The sequence below is a fragment of the Hyla sarda genome, chromosome 2 (assembly GCF_029499605.1).
Source record: "Hyla sarda isolate aHylSar1 chromosome 2, aHylSar1.hap1, whole genome shotgun sequence".
Taxonomy (NCBI): Eukaryota; Metazoa; Chordata; class Amphibia; order Anura; family Hylidae; genus Hyla; species Hyla sarda.
Genome location: NC_079190.1, coordinates 408,658,478 through 408,680,689, shown reverse-complemented (window position 1 = coordinate 408,680,689; position 22,212 = coordinate 408,658,478). Strand labels below are relative to the sequence as shown.

General features: G+C 43.2%; 1 protein-coding gene across 2 annotated transcripts in view; it reads right to left on the bottom strand.

Moving 5' to 3' along the window:
- The window catches only part of LOC130356836 (CD99 antigen-like), a 78,268-nt gene that overhangs the window by 12,404 nt on the left and 43,652 nt on the right, over positions 1 to 22,212 (bottom strand). For both annotated transcript variants that reach the window (XM_056558837.1, XM_056558836.1), the window contains exons 6-10: positions 20,313 to 20,345; positions 19,784 to 19,843; positions 17,791 to 17,847; positions 2,884 to 2,907; positions 1,796 to 1,816 (exon numbers count right to left, since the gene is read on the bottom strand). In XM_056558837.1, coding sequence (XP_056414812.1) covers positions 1,796 to 1,816; positions 2,884 to 2,907; positions 17,791 to 17,847; positions 19,784 to 19,843; positions 20,313 to 20,345 — 195 coding nt within the window. The remainder of the gene's footprint in view (positions 1 to 1,795; positions 1,817 to 2,883; positions 2,908 to 17,790; positions 17,848 to 19,783; positions 19,844 to 20,312; positions 20,346 to 22,212) is intronic.

Here is a 22,212-nt window from a genome sequence, read left to right as displayed (position 1 = left end):
AAGACCGTTTTATAAGCCTGGCCTGAACTTATTTTAGGTTTACCACTTTTTTTAAGCCCAAGTGTGACATTCGCACTTTATAAATTTGTGACCACTGCAAAGTGAAGACAAAGGGGGAGATTTATCAAAACCTGTGCAGAATCAAAACAGGATGACCGTGAGTTCAGCAGTTAGTCCGGCGCAGAGAGGAACCATCAGGGAGCCAGATAAAATCAATGGATTTATTAAATGCAACGCGTTTCGCTGCGCATGCGCAGCTTCATCAGGCATCCTACCCAGGAGGGCTGCAGTGGACCTTCACTTATATTCATTCTACATTTTACCTTGTTGTGTGTGGGCGCACAACCAACTTTGGTAAGCGGCCTGGGAATTACCGTCCCCCACCCCCACTAACAAGATCTGCTGATCCCGCACATGAGGCGCCTTCCTTCCTCTTTTTAGATAAAACCTGTGCAGAGGAAGAGTGGTGCAGTTGCCCATAGCAACCAATCAGATGGCATCTTTCATTTTCTACAGGCCTCTTTAGAGGCCTGTGGAAAATGAAAGATGCCATCTGATTGGTTGCTATGGGCAACTGCACCACTCTTCCTCTGCACAGGTTTTGATAAATCTCCCCCAAAGTTGCTAATGTAAGGCTGTTTGGTACTTTCCGCATACCCAGAAAAGTTGTAAAAAAAAAAAACGCTTAGGCGCAGGTGCGGCATTTTGTGCTATGACAAATAGTATAAATTCAAAAAATGTTGAGGGTGGACAAATCTAACTGCAATAATATAGTTGCTTAACAGTCCCCTCCATATCTTATAGCTTCATATATATGGATATTTGTCACCCTGAAAATCTTCTCCCTCATATGTAGGTGACTCCAGTACTGGCAGACATAGTGTACTACCTCTTATGTACACTGAATATCTATAAAGAATCTCCATCATTTGCAAGCATTATTTCTTTCAATATGGTCTCTCTTTTTTTTTATTTAATTTTTTTATACAGAATTTAAAGACTAGAAAAAAAACTAAATTTATATATATATATATATATATATATATATATATATATATATATATATATATATAATTATTCTAATGGCCATGAATAAATAGTAGTTTTGGCCAAGTAATACATGATTACTTCAGCAAAGCAGGCGACAGCCTTGGTAAGAAAAGCGACCAGATTACAGGAACAAGCGGGTGGTTTAGTGTAAAATGGCTTTAGATGATATTTAATAAAGCAGTAAAGCGAGGTGGAGCATTATAAGCGAGGCCATTAACACTGTTTTATGCCGTGGATCATTCTGATCTTCAAAGCATGCACAGGTCACAGCATGGGAGCCTTACTGTATAGGGCAGCCTGACATGCTTACATCTTAAAGAGTGTTATTCAGCATTTTGGAAAACTTCATATCCTGCTGGGGCCAGGTAAAAAATAGAAGAAAAAAAAAAAAAAAACCTAGCCCTGGTCCCCCAAAGCTTCTGCTCTCTCAGTCTGGTCCCTGATTGTCTGTCTTCTCCCTAGGTGAGTGTTTGATGCAGGACCTTCCGGTTACGCCAATTACGGCGGACACAGGACGCCGCTGCAGGAAGAAGACCGGCAATCGGGGAACTGGATGGAGCCAAAAGGTAGCAGTGGGGTGTACAGGGGCTATGTAAGTATAGGGTTTTTTTTTTTCTTTCTATTTTTTCCCAATCTGAGCAGAATGCAAAATTTTTGCAAAAAGTGTGATAACTCTTAAGTGTCACTGCTGAAAGAAAACATTCCCCACTAAAGGCTTGCTCAAGTGCATTTTAGCTTAGCTTACCGCTTGGCTTATTGTCATGTCCTGCAATAAAGAAACAAAAATACTCATTAAGTATATATATATATATATATATATATATATATATATATATATATATATATATATATATATATAAAAGGCATTTTAAATTTGAGTTTGTCTATATACTATGATGGCTACACAGTAAACACAATGGGGGACATATTCGAAAACCACTGTAATTTCTGTTCCCTCAATATTAATTACACTTTCTTTTTTTCTCCTCACATTTTCAAAGGTCTCTTGTGCTGCTTTGAAAATATGAAAATATTTGAGAGTTAATTTTCGTGCCACTTTTGGGGGTTTTTTTGAGCCAAAATTGCTGAGTTTGCTGCCAAAATTGCAGATTTTCGCGCCAAATTTTACATCCCGAAAAATTCAGCCAGAAGCATCTCATGCAATATTCCATGATTACTAGTGCCCAGACAAGCGATAACTGTATAAATAAAACATTTCTAGGGCTTAAATGTGAGTTCAGGTGAAGTGACCATGGAAAAAAAAAATAGAAGACATTTTTTTTTTAAATAACATTTTCCAATAATTGATTAAATAACATAAATGTGAACTTTATCGCGCCAAAATTTTTGATGTGAAGAGTTTTGAATATGACCCCCAATGCATTTGCATTAAATGGATTTAAAGGGGTACTCCGGCCCAAAGGCATCTTATCCCCTATCCAAAGGATAGGGGATAAGATGTCTGATGGCGGGGGTCCCGCTGCTGGGGACCCCCGCAATCACTCATGCAGCACCCACCTGTCTCAGGTGCATAATAGCTGACACAGGTGTATAGAGCGACGATAGCTCCGTGTCTGAACACCCACGACCTTGGGGCCGGAGTATCATGACGTCAAGACTCCCTCAATTCAAGCCTATGGGAGGGGGTGTGACGGCCACGATCAGACATCTTATCCCCTATCCTTTGGATAGGGGAGACGATGTCTTAGGGCCGGAGTACCCCTTTAAACACATAAGTGAGACGGGTGACTTGAACATTCATGCTCTCATTTTTCAAGCATTCACTTTAGTGTTCTATACAAACTCTGTATTATAAAGATATCTCTCACTTACCTCCTGGGTTGTTATCATTATGTCCTTAAATTGAGAAGAAACAAAAAAAATACCCATTAAACTACATGTGTGTAAAGTCACACAACACTAGCGGGTGTGTTACAGCTGTCTATACACTACAATAGCAGATTAATGCTTATTATTAAGTACAGTGTTCAACATATTCACACATGACAAATATTAATAGGGAATGATTTGTACAATTTTTATGCTTTTAATCATTTTTCACTGCTGTATTTTTTAACCATATGTTAAGATTTGCACAATTCTGCCATTAGGGGGCATTAGTGTGTCAACCAGTTCATCCAGAATGGTGGCTGCATAACTAGTCCATCCAGTCACATAGAGACATGAGAGCGCACAGTATACACAGGCTTCATATTTCATTACCATGTGAAACGGCTTCTTTCACACTACAAAAATTACCGTACTCCGTTTTAAAGATCTGTGCGAAGTTCTGCCAGAAAATCAGCTGTAAAACGGCGGTTACATAATCCTATACGGCCATTAGAAAATCCCATAATAGTCTATGGGATTTTTCTAATAGCCGTTTTAACCCATTACAGCCCGTTATTAATAACGGCTGTCATTTTGTGACGGAAGATAGTAACGGGAGAAATATTGCGTGCCGATTTTAAGACGGAACTCCCAACAATCTTTAAAACTGAGTAATTTTGAAGTGTGAAAGGGGCCTAACAGGTCAATGAGATGGGTGGGAACGTACTGCACTTCAGTGTACAAAAGCCATATGAGAAGCTTTTCAGAGAAGTTGACTAAAATAAGAGACAGGATAACACAGGGTTGATCTAACTAGACCAGTGTTTCCCAACCAGGGTGCCTCCAGCTGTTGCAAAACTACAACTCCCAGCATGCCCGGACAGCCAAAGGCTGTCCGGGCAAGCTGAGAGTTGTAGTTTTGCAACAGCTGGAGGCACCCTGGTTGGGAAACACTGGTCTAGACAATGCACACAATAAGTGCCAACCTGTGCCTGTTCTGTCTTGCCAAGAAACATCCCTTATTATTCACTTTAATAGGTGGTTGTAATTTACTAATAAGTTACTGTTATCTTGTCTTAAAGGGGTACTCCGATGGAAAACTTTTTTTTTTTTTTATCAACTAGTGCCAGAAAGTTAAACAGATTTGTAAATTACTTCTATTAAAAAAAATCTTAATCCTTCCAGTACTTATTAGCCGCTGAATACTACAGAGGAAATTATTTTCTTTTTGGAACACAAAGCTCTCTGCTGACATCTCTTTTTTTTAAATTCGTTTTATTGAAAAGTAAATAACTGTAGACCACAGGCCCATTAAAGTGAACATGAAGCATATCCACAGTACATAGAAAAGGGTCATGAGACCATACATCAATTTACAGAATGTAAGCGACAGGATACTCCAGGTTACATCACATGGTAAACGTCGAAGTCATAAAACACTACCCAACTGAGGTAGGGAAACTGAAAACAAAATAGAACAAGAAGGCGAACATTCGCCAAAATTAGCAATCGTATACCACCCCGCGAGGAGCACCAATACTATCACTAGTTGGTGGTACCATCAAATAACCCATGATAAATAATCCCGAAAGGCACCCACGCATCCAAAGAGGTAGAGAAAGAATCGACAAACGTACACAGAAAGAGAAACGAAGGTTAGTAGAGACCACAGATAGCAAGCATAGCATCAATGTATCTTACACTGTCCCAGAGGGGGTCACAGAATACGAGCATTGAGTCAAGGGAGAGGAACACCAACCACCCCACACAGAATAAAATTTACCCGGGCACTTCCTATTTTTGTACACTATGTGTGAGAAAGGCAATGTAGCATTCACCATAGCCTTCCATTGAGTCAGGGTAGGAGAGCCGGGGTCCATCCATTTAAGAGCAATAGCCTTCCTGGCCAAGAACAGAGTTTCCCGCAAAAACGTACGTACGTGATGTGTCCATATCTCTTCATCCAAGATGCCAAAAAGGCAGATCAAAGGATCAAGAGATAGGGAAGGTTGAGCCAGAGTAGCTAAAAAAGTGAGCACTGCACGCCAGAAAGCTGCGATATATGGGCAAGCCCAAATCAAATGCCAAAAGTCTGCCCTGGCAGCGCTACAACGATGACAAGCATCGGAGTCTGAACGACCCATTCTATTGAGCCTTAAAGGAGTGATATAACTATAGTGTATAATGTTCAATTGGATCAATTTATTATTCGCCGCCGGGGACACTAACATGTGGGAGGAAAAAATGTCCTCCCATACATCCTTAGTCAAATTAGGGATATGGGATTCCCAATGCCGGACCGTCGATACTGGATTGCGGGAGTTCTTGGCCTGAATAAGGTGCGTGTACAGGATGGACACCAGCCCCCTGGGACCCTGTGACTTCAGAACCCCGATGAGGGGAAACGCTGATATCAATGGGCTCCCAATGGGGAACTGGGCATTCAGGGCGTGTCGGAGCTGGAGGTATTTAAAAAAACTGTTTCTGGGAAGAGCATGACTGGATTGCAACTGATCAAATGAACAGAGCACATTGTCACGATAAACATGCCCCAAGGTGAGCACCCCCGCGTTCTGCCAGAAGACTGGGTCCAGAGCATCGCTCACTTGAGGAAGTTGAGGATTATGCCATAGAGGGGTATCCTCAGCGATGTCAGTATATCCATATATCCCCTTAACAGCCCGCCACACCTTTATAGCCAGCTTATGAAGTTGGAGATAAGCTCTACCACCCAGAACAGGACTATCTAGCAGCATCCTAAGGGACATTATCGGGACAGACCTAGCTAGGGACTGTTCGGAGTCCGGCACCACATCCCCAGAGATCCAGTGCCTGATATACCGAAGTTGACCGGCCAAATAATATAAATAAAAATCAGGGAGAGACATTCCCGCCGCCAACTTGGGGCGTTGTAACGTGGTTAGCCGAATTTTAGGTCTATTGGGGCCCCAAATAAATGGTGAAAGAAGGGAGTGAAGAGAATCAAAGAAGTGTCTAGGTACAGGCACTGAGGCATGCTCCAGCGCATAAAGGTACTTAGGTAAGACAATGAGTTTAATAAGATTGATACGGCCAGCGACCGACAGTGGGAGCGTGGTCCACACCCGGAACTTCGCTTTAACATAAGGAAGTAGAGTGAGTATATTGGCGGACAGGTCAAGCAAAGGATCTCTGTGAATGTGCACCCCCAAATACTTAAATGAGGAAACCACCGGGAGGCCATTCATTACCGGGGGCCAATCCCTAGACAGAAGCGGCATCACTGCAGACTTAGTCCAGTTGATGAGTAGACCAGAGAAATACCCAAATCGGTCCATGAGTGTCATGACATAAGGTAGCATCAATGTAGGGTCAGAGAGGAATAACACCATATCATCGGCATAGAGGCCTATGCGCTCCTCCCGGCCCCCCGTAGACATACCTCGGAAGCCAGGATCCTGCCGAATGCGGAGGGCGAGGGGCTCCACTGCCACCGCAAACAGAAGCGGGGACAAGGGACACCCCTGACGTGTGCCCCGGCCGAGAGCAAATGGGGAGGAACACACACCATTCACCAGGATCTGGGCCTGCGGGCATCTGTACAGGAGGGACACCCATTTTCTAAAATTAGGACCAAAACCAAATTTAACAAGGGTAGCCTGTAAATAACCCCATTCCACGGAATCAAAGGCCTTGGCGGCGTCCAGCGACGCCAAAGCCCAATCTCCCCCCAGAGCGTTACCCACCTGGACAGCCGCCTGTACCCTACGGATGTTATCGGATGTGGATTTGCCAGGCATAAAGCCGGATTGATCTGGGTGAATTATGGATAGGATTACCTTGTTCAATCGGTTAGCTAAAACTTTCGTAAGCACCTTATAATCCAGATTCAGCAGCGAAATGGGTCTGTAAGAACCGCACTCCACAGGATTTTTATCAGGTTTTAGGAGGACAACTATGGTTGCCTCATACATAGAGGCTGGTAGAATACCATCCTCAAATGCCCGTTCAAACATTGCAAGCAGGGAAGGAAGGAGCATGTCGGAATACCGCAAGTAAATCTCCAGTGGAAGGCCATCAGGGCCCGGAGATTTACCCTTAGTCATGTCCCCCATGGCATCCCGAATCTCCAGTAAGGAGAGGGGGGCCTCCAACATCATCCGATCACTATCCGATAGTACCGGAAAGTCAATACCGTCCAGGTAGGTGTCCAACTCCTCAGCACCATATTGCACCTGTGAAGAATAAAGATTAGAGTAGTATGTGGCAAAGCAACGCGCAATGTCCGCAACCCCCAACAGCTCGGACCCATCCGAGGCCACTATCTTAAGAATCGCAGGGGCAGAAGAGTTCTGCCTGACTATATGTGCTAACAGCTTACTAGATTGATTGCCATGTTCAAAGTAGAATTGTTTTGTGAAAAACAGCTTTCTATTGGCCTTCTCTGAGAGGTGCAGCATATATTGCCGCCCCGCACACAGCCATTCAACCTTATTAGCCTCGGATGAGTCCGCAACGTATCGGGCCTCCAACTCCGCACATCGTCCAGCCAGCTCCTCCTCCCGCCTAGACGCTGACTTTTTGAGAAAGGAGATAGTGGAGCGCAAACACCCCCTCAAATACGCTTTCAGTGTCTCCCATACCAGGGTGGGGGAACTCCCAGGGGAATTAGCCTCAAGAAAGACTCGAAGCTGGTCTGGAATACGGTCGCAGGGGCCTATCTGTTCCAGCCAGAAAGGGTGGATTTTCCACCTCCGCGGTGAACCAGGATCTACCATGGAGACATCAAGCATTAGGGGGGAATGGTCTGATATAGCCCGCGGTTCATAGGAAACCGCTAAAACTTGGGGAAGAAGGAGCGAGTTGCCACATGCAAGGTCAATCCTGGACAGCGCATTTCTGCCCAGAGTGTGACAAGAGTATTGCCTAGCCTGAGGGTACCTGGCCCTAAAAATGTCCACCCATCCAACCTCCTCCAAAAACAGCGATAAAGGGCCACCCCCGACTCCCACCGGGATCCCCCTGGGGCTATGACGATCTAGGGACGGATTCGGTACCATGTTGAAGTCCCCCATACAGAGGACACGGGCAGAGGGATAACTAGCTGCGAATGTAACCGCCTTATGGAGTATATCCATAGAGGCGGGGGGAGGGTTGTATATGAATAAGAAGACAAAAGGCACATTATTCAAAAATGCGTATACAAAGATAAAACGACCCTGTGAATCCTTACGTACTGTAACCGGGTCCCACCTCACTCTCCGACTAACCAGTAGGGAAACCCCCCTTGAGAAGGACGTGTGATAGGAGTGCAAGGACCATTGGACCCAGGGTTTAGAAAACTGACCAGCTCTATCTGGAGTAAGATGTGTCTGCTGCAGTGCCACAATATGAGGCTGATACTTCCTAATATGGGAGAATATCATAGTGCGCTTGCGCGGGGTGCGTGCTCCTCTAACATTCCATGACATTATCTTAATATCAGCCATAAGAAGAGACAACACATAAAACAGCAGGGGGAGAGGTAAAGACAGAGAAGACATACATGCCCCAGCCGGGGTGAGAAATACTGACAGGGATGCGCGGGACCATATATAGACCGTAGTACTGAAGTGGTTAGACACAAAACCCTACTAATAGGCGACCTCGCGGGTAGGTATCTTGGAGGCAAAATGAAACCCCAAACTAAGTAGGGGAACAGTAAATAAATCAAACAGTAAACATATTTATACCAGTGTTGCATAAGCATCAGTGGAGCAACAGCTCCATCTAGTGGGGAGAACCTGCTCTTACATGCTAACAGTGGAGAACCCTGAGTATGTACATCAATCAGTAGGAGAATATTAGTCCAACTGGGACCCGAGAGAAGAAGTGGAGGAGAATACAGGAAGAAAGAAAAGAAAAGAAAAAAAAACGAGGGGGGGGGGAAGGGGAAAAGGAGGAAGAGAAAAGGAAGGAGAGAGGAAGGAGAGAGGAAGGAGAGAGAGGGGGGACGGGAGGGGGAAGAACAGGGGGTGGAGGGAGGGTCCTACGAAGGAGAGAAGGATAGGGGAAGCAGGAGAGAGAGAGAGGAAATAGAACATGAGAAACTCATATGATCAACAGTAAATCCCATCCCCTCCTCAAGAGATTGTCCACCCGCCACCCCGACCCCCCCACAAATGGAAAAAATAAAAAAAAAGGAAGAAAAAGGAAAAAATAAATAAAATAAATAATAACCCCAGCAAACAGGAGTCACACAGCAAGGGACAGTCCAGGTAGTCGAGGAACAAAAGGCCTAAGGCACTAAAATGGGGGGGGGTTTGTTGGTTAGGAAGGGAGAATGGGAAGGGGGGGGGAAAAATGGCACATCAGGGAGGGGGGAAGGAGACCAGATAAAGATCGCGTACTAGTAGTCCAGCGGCCGACGTCCTCCAAGTCCGTGACTCAAAAATAAAAATAAAAAAAAAGGGGGGAAAAAAATGTAAAAAAATGGACCGACCCAGGAAAAAAAGGACAGGGTGACGTGGAAGGTAGACTGAAGAGGGACAGAGTAAATCCCTTCAGAGGGTCAGGGTAGGGCCCTCATGCAGTCCCGGAGGAACAGTCCTGAATCAGGGCACACAGCAGTCCAAAGTAAGCAACAGGATGGGGGCGAGGGAAGGGAGAGGTAAGGCCTGGGATCATCAGGGAGGCATTAGGTGCATGGGGAGAGTGGAGGATCTGGGGAGACTAGGCTCCCGGGGAGGGGGGAAGAGGAAGCACAGTACCTTGAGCTCCGCAGAGGGGTCCAGGAGACCGGGGCCATACAGGGGGGTAGAGGTAAGGAGAGGGAGGGTAAAGGTCATGGCAGGAGGTCCTGTACCGGCATCTCCATCTCTCCACGTAATCCGGGGTCACCTACAGGATCCGGATCAACGTTGGCGCCGTAGCCAGTCATCCGCATCCTGCGGGGAAGTAAAGAAAATCGCCCGGTCACCATCCACGATCCTCAACCGGGCAGGGTATGCCATGGAATATGGTACCCCTCTCTCTCTCAGCCGCGCCTTGATAGAAGTAAACGAGGCCCTCTTGCGTTGAAGATCGGAGGAGAAGTCCGGGAAAATGGACACCTTTGCGTTCTGCACTATGATCTCCGGCAGCCGCCGGGCAGAGCGGAGGATCAAGTCCCGATCATTGCAGTTGAGAAACCTCGCCAATAGAGGACGAGGAGGTGCACCAGGGATCGGAGGCTTAGATGGTACTCGGTGTGCTCTCTCCACGGCGTAAGCAGCTGAGAATGGGGCATCCGGAAAAAGCTCTTTGATCCAGGACTCCACATAGGCCCCCGGGTACTGACCCTCCGCCCGCTCAGGAAGACCGATCACTAATGTTATTCCGGCGCAGCCGGTTCTCGAGGTCGTCATTCTTCTGACGGGCCAAATCCAGCTGCTCCCGGACCTCGCGGAGTGAAGAGGGTAGAGGCTGTACCGTGTCTTCCAGGGTGGAGATGCGCGTCTCAGTCTCCGTCACCCGCTCCCTCAGGGTCTGAAAGTCCTGCCGTAGGAGGCCCACGTCCACCCTGACCTCTTCAAGCTTTCCGGTGAGAGAAGTGCGGCATGTCTGGATCGCCATCAGGAGGGTATCGCTCACCTCTCGAAGGGTAAGGTCAGTAGAATCTGCTCCCTCTTCACGATGTGGAGCCTCTCCTTCCTCCTCAGCCGCTGGTGGAACACGCGCCCCGGCCTGAGCGGCGCCATCTTGCCTGACAGCGCGGGCATAGTCCCGGAGCTTTTCCACGGCCGGTCGATCCTTGTTTCTCGTCGGGTCTTGTTTAGAGGCCATAATGCGGGTCCTCAGCCGAGTCTGTGGGGTCAGGGACTCCAGGATTCACCTCAGGATAAGTTAAATGCAGGTTCTAAGCGGGAGCACTCACAGCGTGCGACCGCTCATCTCAACCGCCAAGCCACGCCCCCTCTCTGCTGACATCTCTGTCCATTTATAGGAACTGTCCAGAGCTGCATATGTTTTCTCTATGGAAATTGTCTCAGAGATGTCAGCAGAGAGCACTGTGGTCATGATGTCAGCAGAGAGCTCTGTGTTCCAAAAAGAAAAGAATTTCCTCTGTAGTATTCAGCAGCTAATAAGTACTGGAAGGATTAAGATTTTTTTTTAATAGAGGTAATTTACAAATCTGTTTAACTTTGTCACTAAAAAAAAGTTTTCCACCGGAGTACCCCTTTAACCTCAAACATTATGCTTTTCTATGGCTAAGGCATACAACTCTATACTAAGCCATAAAAAGAGCACCCATAAAAAAGGGTACACAGGGATTCCACAGGGAGGCAGTTTCCACTCAGATTCAGCAAAAACAAACCACTATTTTCTCTATTGAAACATTATATAGGAGAGTATCTCTGTTCCTATGGCAGAGGACAGAGTTTACAGTAGCACATAGGAAATTTTATACTAGGAAGCCGAATAGTCAACATGCACCAAACAGGTTTTGTGCCTTAGGCCTTATTCATGTGGCACGGAGGAATTGCAGGACACAATGCACATGGAGTCTTTTACAACCTATACAGTATCAATGTTTTTCTGTGTTGAATGTATACAGAACAGAATACATGACACAGCCATGTAAATGAAGAAAAATATAAAAGACATGCCCTATATGCACACACCTAGATGCGTCCATATATACAGTCTTATAACACCCCAACAAGAAAAGGGGGCACAAAGTCAAGACAATTAGAAGACAATCCAAATATTTATTTGTAGTACAAGACATAAAACCATAATGTTAAAAAAATGAAGGCACTGGATACATAGTTGGGAACACACACGTTTCGCTATTGCGCTTCGTCAGGGGGCGTCACGCCCCCTGACGAAGCGCAATAGCGAAACGTGCGTTGGGGTAAGTGCATGCCTGTACTGACTCTACATTGGATATCCTGTCTTTTTCTCCTTGTTGGGGTATAGTGTCTTGTTATACCTAAGGTTCATTACTTCTTTGCATAATTTTCTGCTCTTACTTGCAGTATACCCTATGGGTATTCAGCACCCCCCTCAGCTTGTTATTACAACAATGTCAATGCTGAGGTCTGTATTTTGTGCATGTTTCCAATTATGTATCTAGTGCCTTCAATTTTTAACATATGGTTTTCTTTTTGGTGTGTTATGTTACATATTGGAGCAGATTTGGGATTTTGTAATATACAGTCTTATGCCAACTGCTTCTGATCCGCCATTAAAAGGTATATAATTCCTATAATTCACACTTGTGTGCTTTTTATGACCAAAAAAATGTTGAAAAAATGGCGGCATTAGTAGTGCATTATTTTTTTTAGCATTTTTTGTGGCATTTTTATTTTAAAAAGGTGGCCATGGGCAACAATGTCCGGGTTTTCTTCTGGACACCTGTGATAAAAGTTGTGTTTTACTGCATGCGCTCCTTGGTTTAGGTTTTTCTTATTATCATATTACATACCTGAACCTGTGTGTATTTTAGGGAGCTATTAGGTATTGATCATTAGGTCGGCGTTTCCCAACCAGGGTGCCTCGCGCTGTTGCAAAACTACAATTCCCAGCATACCCGTACAGCCTTCAGCTGTTCGGGGTTGCTGGTAGTTGTTTTGCAACAGCTGGAGGCACCCTGGTTGGGAAACGCTGCACTGGGGAAACGATCAGTATTATGGATGCTGCCCCAGTCATGTAAAGCTATATTCACATAATGTAATATTAACATTGTGTATTTTATCTAAAAAGTGTTCATTTTTGTCTGGGGGAAAAAAAATAAAAAATAAATTGAATGCATTTTTGTTGATTACATACTAAAATGTGCATGTAAAATAAAATACGCCTGCGTACATTACACGGTGTGAACATAGCCTTATGTTGTGGTTCACCACAGCCTCCAAAGCAGCCAGCAAAAAATGGAAGCAATAGGAATGAATAAATACTATCTGTGTCAGTAAGAAAATGATGTGTAACAGAACTGTATATCTTGGATGACCAACTAGACAGACCGTTCTGTATAGCACAGGAGCCTTGTGATAAAGCTCTGATAATAAAAAAAGTGCCAGTTAGATCTGGGGTGCCTGCGGACGGCAGACATTGCAAGCGTGGTTCCTGTCCACTAAAATTAATAAGAGAAGCAAGAACTGCAGAACAAGTGCCCATAGATATATGAACAAGAGGCACTTTAGGTTCAGGGTGCCTTTAATAGCCCTCTAACATGAATTGTATATATATGCCCACTGCCAAGTGATCTGCAACTACACAGTTATGACCGCTATCGTGTGTGGTACATGTTGCTGAGCAATAGACAAAACAGGAAAACACCACCACAATCTGGTATGTAAAGAATCAAGTGCATCTATTGTACAACTATTTACTAGTGAGGAAATACTGCACATTTAAAGACATCCTATTTTCCAAAGTGTAAAGAAATCAATGCAAGGATAAGCACTATACATTACTATGACAATTGTTCTATCAACAGATAACTTACACATACATACATATACACACACACATACATATATATACACACATACATATACACACACAAAAATTGGAGAGCAGCACATCAAGTCCAAAGTAATGGTGGTGCATGCAGCGCAAGGTAGCCTCAGTCTAAGGCAAAGTGCACATCCAAGAAAGAAAGCGGTAGCTGCAGCACGCAAATCTTCATATATAAAAGGGGTTTTATACCATAATACAGAGCAATATTTCTGCAGCCTTTCTTAAAAGGGGTATTCCAGTGAAAAACATTTTTTTTTCATATCAACTGGCTGCAGAAAGTTGAAACAGATTTGTAAATTACTTCTATTAAAAAAAAAAAAAAAAATTAATCCTACCAGTAGTTATCAGCTGCTGAAGTTGAGTTGTTCTTTTCTGTCTGACCACAGTGCCCTCTGCTGACACCTCTGGACAGTTCCTGAGACAGACAGAGTAGGAGCAAATCCCCATAGCAAGTCTCTCCTGCTCTGGACAGTTGCTAAGACAGACAGCGGTATCAGCAGAGAGCACTGTTGTCAGACAGAAAAGAACAACTCAACTTCAGCAGCTGATAACTCCTGGTAGGATTAAGATTGTTTTAAACAGAAGTAATTTACAAATCTGTTTAACTTTCTAGAGGCAGTTGATATGAAAAATTTTTATTTTTATTTTACTGGAATACCCCTTTAAGGAAGGCTGCAATAGAAGCAGAAATGTTGCTCTGTATTATCATTGAATACAACCTCTATTTATGAAGATTTGAGTGCTGCAGCTACCGCCTTTTTTCATATAGATAAAGATACACACACATACATATGGATTCATATACACACACGCTTTCAAACATTGTGAGCAACTGTTCAGGTGCACAATCCTTGTGCTACAGAATGTCATTTTGTTACATGGCATGTGGGCATGTCAATGTATTTTTAGCTGCATTATTAAGTAGAACCACCTATTTGGCAGAAAAATGGGTCAATGTGACCACAATAAAGGTAGTTGAGTGTGTATTCACAGGTATAGTAGTATCCTGCGCAGGATTTGATGCACAAGATTTCATTGTAAACTGAATGACTGAATCCAGCTTCAAATCCAGCGCATCAAATCTGTTCAGGATACTGTATGTGAGAATAGACCCTGAAACAATTCAGTTTTGTAAGGCTTAGGTTTTTTCTAGGGGTACAAGATAGTAATGGTTTATTTACAAATTATTAGTTGTGTTTTACTATCTTTAATAACTGCTTTAGGGTAGGGTCACACAGTGTATGCACAGTGTATTTAAAGGGGTACTCCAATGCTCAGCGTTTGGAACAAACTGTTCTGAACGCTGGAGCCGTGAGCTCGTGACATCATAGCCCTGCCCCCTCATGACATCACAACCCGCCCCCTCAATGCAAGTATATGGGAGGGGCCTCGGCCAGTGATAGGCTGAAGCTCCGTGTGACGTGCCGGGCTAACAGGAAGTAAGAAGAATACAGCCCGGGGACCGAACACCTGTACCGGAGCTCCAGGGGCTCGTTGGCAGGTAAGAGAAAGTGTGTTTTCTTTTATTTTGCAGCCCGGACGGGATAAAATGAAAAAAGTGCGCGCCGGACTACTCCTTTAAACAGATTTGTAAATTACTTCTATAAAAAAAATCTTTACCCTTCATGTACTTTTTAGCAGCTGTATGCTACCGAGGAAATTCAGTTATTTTTTCATTTCTTTTTTGTCTTGTCCACAGTGTTCTCTACTGACACCTCTGTCCGTGTCAGGAACTTTCCAGAGCAGAATAGCATTTTCTCCTGCTCTAAAGAGGACACCAGGTGTCAGGAGAGAGCACCGTGGACAAGACAAAAAAGAAATTAAAAAAGAACAGAATTTCCTCTGTAGAAAACATCTGCAAAAAAGTATAGGAAGGGTAAATCTTTTTTAATAGAAGTAAATTTACAAATCTGTTTAATTTTCTGGCATCAGTTCATTTAAAAAAAAAATATATATATTTTTTTAAAGTTTTCCACCGGAGTACCCCTTTAATGTATGTTCACACAGCGGAATGTCAGTGTGGAATTCTGCCAGAAAATTTTGCATGGACATTCCGCTGCAGCAATGGGATTTTGCTGCACTGTTCACATGTTGGAATTTCTGCTGCAGAAATCCTGATTCAGGCGTCCACAAAAAGATGAGACTTTTCTAGGAGATGGTGCATTTTCGAGCGGTCCTAATGCCTGCCGGATAATTCCAACGTGCAGACTATCGGCACATGTCGTCCATGTGGACATTCCACACATTTTACAGAGTGTGAACATGGCCGTACTAGGAGCAGCAACATCTGTGTGTGCGTGTGTGTGTGTGTGTGTGTATATGTGTGTGTGTGTGTGTGTATATATGTGTGTGTATATGTGTGTGTGTGTGTGTGTGTGTGTGTGTGTGTATGGGTCTCTTTTCTTCCTCATTCTCTCTTCTCCATAAAACTCTGAACAATAGCTGTAACCTTAGGGGTTTTCCAGGAATTTTTTTTTTATTTGACTATGCTACAGGGGCTGTAAAGTTAGTGTAGTTCATAATATAGTCTGTACCTGTGTGTGACATTTTCTCCCAATTCTTATGTGATTTTCACCCCAATATTTATTTTTAACAGCATACAAAATGACTATTGTCTCAGATTTTTCCCAGGTTGCACTGCGGCCGAGACCTGACTCACTAGTCAGCTGATGACAGGGAGCCTGTCTGCTTCAATGGGTGGAGGGATCTAAACGAACACCGGGTGCAGCAGGGAGATCACGAGGGTCCCTTTGAAAAGGGGATAAGATGTCTAGGGGCGGAGTACCCCTTTAAAGGGAGTGTATCAGCAAATGTATGCTCACCGAACCACAGGAAGGATCAAATGCTAACAGGCTCCCTAAATGCACTTCCCCCATGACACAACTTGAATTGAAGCTAAAAATATAATCTTTTATATACATTTTTTATGACAGACACAAACCAATTAACACATCAGTTCGTAGGAGGAACCCACAACCCACACATGAAATGCAGAACATGCAGAAGTAGATGTTGCTCAGATTTTACAAACCCATTACCCCAGAGGGTAAGGGCAACACTGCTATGTACTGAGCCACTGTGCTACTAGTTTATATGTATATTAAACAATCACTAAAGCAGCATATACAAAATACACTTTATAAAATAAATATTTCTATACCATGGAAATGTTATTCAACTTTCTAATCGAAAAACCAAGGTGCTAAGCCAAAAGCAGAAATGTGTTGCTCTAATGATCTGCCTAGGCATTGTCTTTATGAGGCATTGTTAAGGTTTCAACAGCTCACAGTAAGGAAATGTAATACCACATCCAAGCTTAAAGGGTACCTTTCATCAAAAAAACTTTTGATGTGTTATAGATTAATAAGAACAAAAGATAAATGTCCAGTGCTGCTCCCGTTAAAACGTAGCTCTTTATTTCATATTACACCACAGGTACAAAGTACAACAACTGCAACACACTGGGATAGGTAATTATGATAGCCAGTTATTACAACTCTAGCGTATCCTCACTGATCACATCCCTCCTCCCGTCTCTAGACAGAGGCAGGAATGTTTCCACACAGGTAAGTGCACACTGATATTGCATGCGCTAGTAAACCGGATGTGGTTGGTGAATGCCATACACATACTGATTTTCTATCTATCTATATACACATATACATACATATATACACACACACACATACATACATACATACATACATACATATATATATATATATATATATATCTCCTTATGTCCTCCTAACTTGTGCCAAGTGCAGCTGCTATCAGTATTATGTTATTATTTGGTTTAGAGAAAGCTATAGGTTCAAAAGATTGATAGCCCAGTTGCGTTAACTCCAATAGCCCAGCCAATACACTTTAATGCCTAACAGTGTTTGCATTCCATAATGAAAAAGCATAAAGCCATTGGAGGAGATTTGGCAAAACCCGTCAAGAGGAAAATTTGCTGAGTTGTCCATTGCAACCAATCAGATCACTTTCATTTTAAAGACGCCTTTAAAAAAAATAAAAGTAATGTGATTGGTTGCTATGGGCAACTCATCCACTTTTCCTTTGGACAGGTTTTGATAAATCTCCCCCAATACGTTTATGACAGATAAACTATGAATAAGGAAAATTTGGAATGCAAAGCTGCAATAAGAAGCATTGTGTAGGGTTATACACTGTATTGTATACAAGAAAGCCATCTAGACAGAATACTTGTAGAATAAAAAAATGTAAATAAGTAAAATCTATGAGGGAGACTTCTAAAAAATGTGGAAAGAAAGAGGGGTGCATTTGCTCATGGCAACCATATAGCTTCTTTCATTTTCCAGTGGCCTTTTTTTATAATAAATAAAAAAAGTAATTTGATTGGTTGCAATGGGCAACAGCCCCACTCATTCATTACACAGGTTTTGATAAATCATCCCCATATTATATTTTTATGTATCTTACCATCAGCGTTATGAGGATCATCAAAACCACCTTCGCCAAGATCACTGTCACCAAAGTCTATACAGGAGAGAGAAAAAGGCACAAATAAAAGACTGGCTACAATTAGATAGATATATACTACATATACAGTGATCCCTCAACTTACAATTGCCTCAACATACAATAGTTTCAATATACAATTGTCTTTTCTGGACAGTCCAGATCTGTGAAACGTGTCAATGGCCAGAAGAACTCACCAATTAGAATGGGCAATTTGCTGGTAAAACACCCTGTATTCCTGAAGCGTATGCACTGACTGATGTCTGGTAGCGCCCCCTACAGTACAGAGTGGTACTACATGTTCTGTACACTTTACCTGTGCCAGGGTTAGCTGCTCCTTTGGACACCAGGTGAGGGCGGCTCCATGTTACTTTTTTTTTTTTTTTAGGACAATGCGTGTACTGTATAGGACCCTGAAGAAGCTCCTGTCCTCTACATAGACCAGTGTTTCCCAAGCAGGGTGCCCCCAGCTGTTGCGAAACTACAACTCCCAGCATGCCCAGACAGCCTTTGGCTGTCCGGGCATGCTGGGAGTTGTAGTTTTGCAACAGCTGGAGGCTCCCTGCTTGGAAAACACTGACATAGACAGTGATTTACAGCTCCCAGCAGATCTTTCTTACTTTTATATGTAAGGACTTGCTTTATCTATATTAGTTATTTACTTTTTTTTTCTTTAATTCTCACTTTGTTTCCTATTTTTGGATGACATTTTGGGCCTTTAGAACCAATTACCAGGCTTCCATAGAGTTCTGGTCTCAACATACAATGGTTTCAACATACAATGGTCGTCCTGGAACCAATTAATATTGTAACTACATACACCTGTTCACTTGCTTAAAGGGGTACTCCGCCCCTGGCATCTTATCCCCTATCCAAAGGATAGGGGATAAGATGTTAGATCGCCGAGGTCCCGCTGCTGGGGAGCCGGGGGGATCGCCGCTGCGGCACCTCGCCATCATTACTGCACAGAGCGAACTCTGACGGGCGATACAGGGGTCGGAGCAGCGTGACGTCATGGCTCCGCCCCTCATGATATCACGGCCCGTCCCCTTAATGCAAGTCTATGGCAGGGGGCAGGCCGTGACGTCACGAGGGGCGGAGCCGTGACGTAACGATGCTCCGGCCCCTGTATTGCCCGTCATTATGTGCAGAGCGATCTCGCTCTGTGCAGTAATGATAGCGGGGTGCTGCAGCAGCGATCCCCAGCAGCGGGACCCCGGCGATCTGACATCTTATCCCCTATCCTTTGGATAGGGGATAAGATGTCTAGGGGCGGAGTACACCTTTAACACAAATAGTTAAATGACATGGCAGCAACTCAATGCATTTCAGCATACAGATGTGATCACAACAACTTGCTGAACATTGCATGGTTGTTGGTGCCAGATAGGCCAGTCTAAGCGTTATAGAAACTGCTGATCTAGTGGGATTTTCACGCACAGCCATCTCTATGGCTACTTTCATGACACAGCAGTGTGACGACCGTCAGGGAACGCGGGGAGAATAGTGGAAGAAAAAATAATGCAAGCACCGTCTTTTTCTCCTGCTACAAAACAACGGCCACCCAACAGACCCCATTGACAATAATGGGATCCATCTAGACCCGTTGTTGCCCGTTGTGCCCTGTCCAGATAACAGCCGTTAAAAGGCAAAAAAAAAAAAAAAAAAGGATAATCGAATTTATTTGCATCAAACTGGAGAAGCCTTTTAGGCACAGCTCAAGTTTTCTTTGCAAGGTATAATTGAACATTGAGAATCCTTTTTTTATATTTTCAAAATGTGAACTGGACCTCAACCAACCTTTCCAGCAAGGATGACTGATCTATGTAGTTTTATTTGATCAGTGTTATTCGTTTGTGATTTATAAAAAAAAAAAAATAAAATATAAAGAAGAAGAGTAGCAAGAAAAAGAACATATATTGCTTGTGACAAGCAGACTCCGCATTTCACTTACCACCTCCTCCACCACCACCTTGACCAGGCTGAGGCTTCACAGTAGGGTTCCTGGGTGCATCTGTAATACAAATCAGAAAAATTATCACCTATCAAGTACAATAAACCCTGGAGGGGCAAAGGTTTTGTTTTACTGTACATGCGCATATTACTATGTAAAAAACAGATTTGGGAAAAAGAAAGTTGTCTTTTGGCTGAGAGAATGCATACTGGGGTGAGAGGAGGCAGTGTTAAGAGATCAGCAAAAGGAATTGTAGGTGGATTGTGAAACTTGGGGTAGTAGTCCCAGCAGGACTAAATGAACAATTTAGCCTCGAAAAAAATAAAATAAAAAAAATATATATATTGTTGGCCTATCCACAGGCCTATACCTGGACCCCTTGCCGATCAGCTGATCAGCACATGCACTACATTCAAGATGAAGCTGAAAGCAATGCTCATACTTGACTGCGTTTTCACCCAAACAGGCACACTTGGGACCTGCATTAACTGACATAACATTAAATATATTGTAATAGACTTATTTTTACCTTCTCCTCCTAAAGCCTCTTCCAAGCTAAAGTCTACAACAAAATAGAAAAAAAGGATAAACCTTAACTTGGGAATCAGAACATGTGTATTATAAGTCATGAGATTGAATTAATAAGCAGATATATCCGAGGTGGCTAAAAACACAGTGCGGTAAAATACTAATATATAGCATCTATTCCATGAAGACTACATTTCTACTTTTCACATGCATTGCATTAAAGAAAACCTATCAGCTCTCCTGACAGGTCTGTTTTTTTAAATAGTTAAATTTGCAATGAAATTCTGAGGCATCTTTCGTACAACTACATCTGTTATAACTTCTGGAAAAGTAAAGGTTACACAGACTCTGTAGCACTACCAATTTATTTTAACTATTAAGTGACACTTGCAGACCACATGTTTGCATATAACTCATTGTATTCCTTGCACTGTAGCTGTAGCTCAATGTTTAAATCAATCACTGGTGCTACAAAAAGTCTCACAGTAAACCACGCCTAAATTGACAACTGGGCGTTACCCTGTTGAACAGTAGATTGATGTGTCTCTACACAGTTTGATTGTCAACAATAATATACAGTCTGTATAAAGGAAACAAATGGGAATGGTAACACCTAGCTGTCAATTTATTTTTACTTTTTCAGGAAGTAAAACAGAGGAACATCATAAGACAGACAAGAAATGGTCCTTTATAGTTTGTTGCTATTTCAGGGGAAAAGCAAGCATTTACTACAACTGTCTTGTAAGGAAAGTCAATACAGGTTCTTCCAAGGAGCAATAAGTCTAAAATATTAAGCTTCGAAAAAGTAGCCAGATACAGAAAATAGTCCAGTGTTTGTCAGGATGTGGATAAAATCCTTCTTTATTCCAATTCCAATAAAAATAGTAAGGAAATGAATATACACATCATGCACAGCTTGACGCGTCTCGTGGTTGCCCACTTTATCAAAAGCAATAAAAAGTAGAGTTCATGAAAGGAGCTGATAATATAATGCACTCATGCATGTGAAGTTTCCTGAGTTTCTCAGTGCTCATGTGGCAGATATTTTTCTGTGCATTGGGAAAGTAATCATTTACTGTCTCCTGACTCTGTCACGTCTGTCACATGTGCTCGGTGTTAACCTGCTTTCATATGAAGAGCACAGGGCACCAGTGGCGAATTTAAATTTAAATGACAATGGATAGTTCGCGCCGACACTGATGCTCCCTGAGCCTGCAGAACATCTTGAATATCTTTGGAACTTGTTTGGGGCTGCTTATCCACCATCTGGACTATCCTGCGTTGACACTTTTCATCAATTTTTCTCTTCCAACCAAGCCCAGGGAGATTAACTTCATTGACATGGGTAGCAAACTTCTTGATAATGTTGCGCACTGTGGACAAAGGCAAATCTAGATTTCTGAAGATGGACTTGTAACCTTGTGATTGTTGATACACTGCTCAAAAAAATAAAGGGAACACTGAAACAACACAATGTAACTCCAAGTCAATCACACTTCTGTGAAATCACACTGTCCACTCAGGAAGAAACACTGATTGACAACCAATTTCACATGCTGTTGTGCAAATGAAACAAACAACAGGTGGAAATAAGCAATTCGCAAGACACCCCCCAATAAAAGGAGTGGTTCTGCAGGTGATGACCACATACCACTTCTCAGTTCCTATGCTTCCTGACTGAACTTTTGAATTCTGGCTGTGCTTTCACTCTAGTGGTAGCATGAGATGGAGACTACAACCCACACAAGTGGCTCAGGTAGTGCAGCTCATCCAGGATGGAACATCAATGCAAGCTGTGGCAAGAAGGTTTGCTGTGTCAGTGGTCAGCGTAGTCTCCAGAGCATGGTGGTGCTACCAGGAGACAAGCCGGTACATCAGTAGACATGTAGGAGGGCAACAAA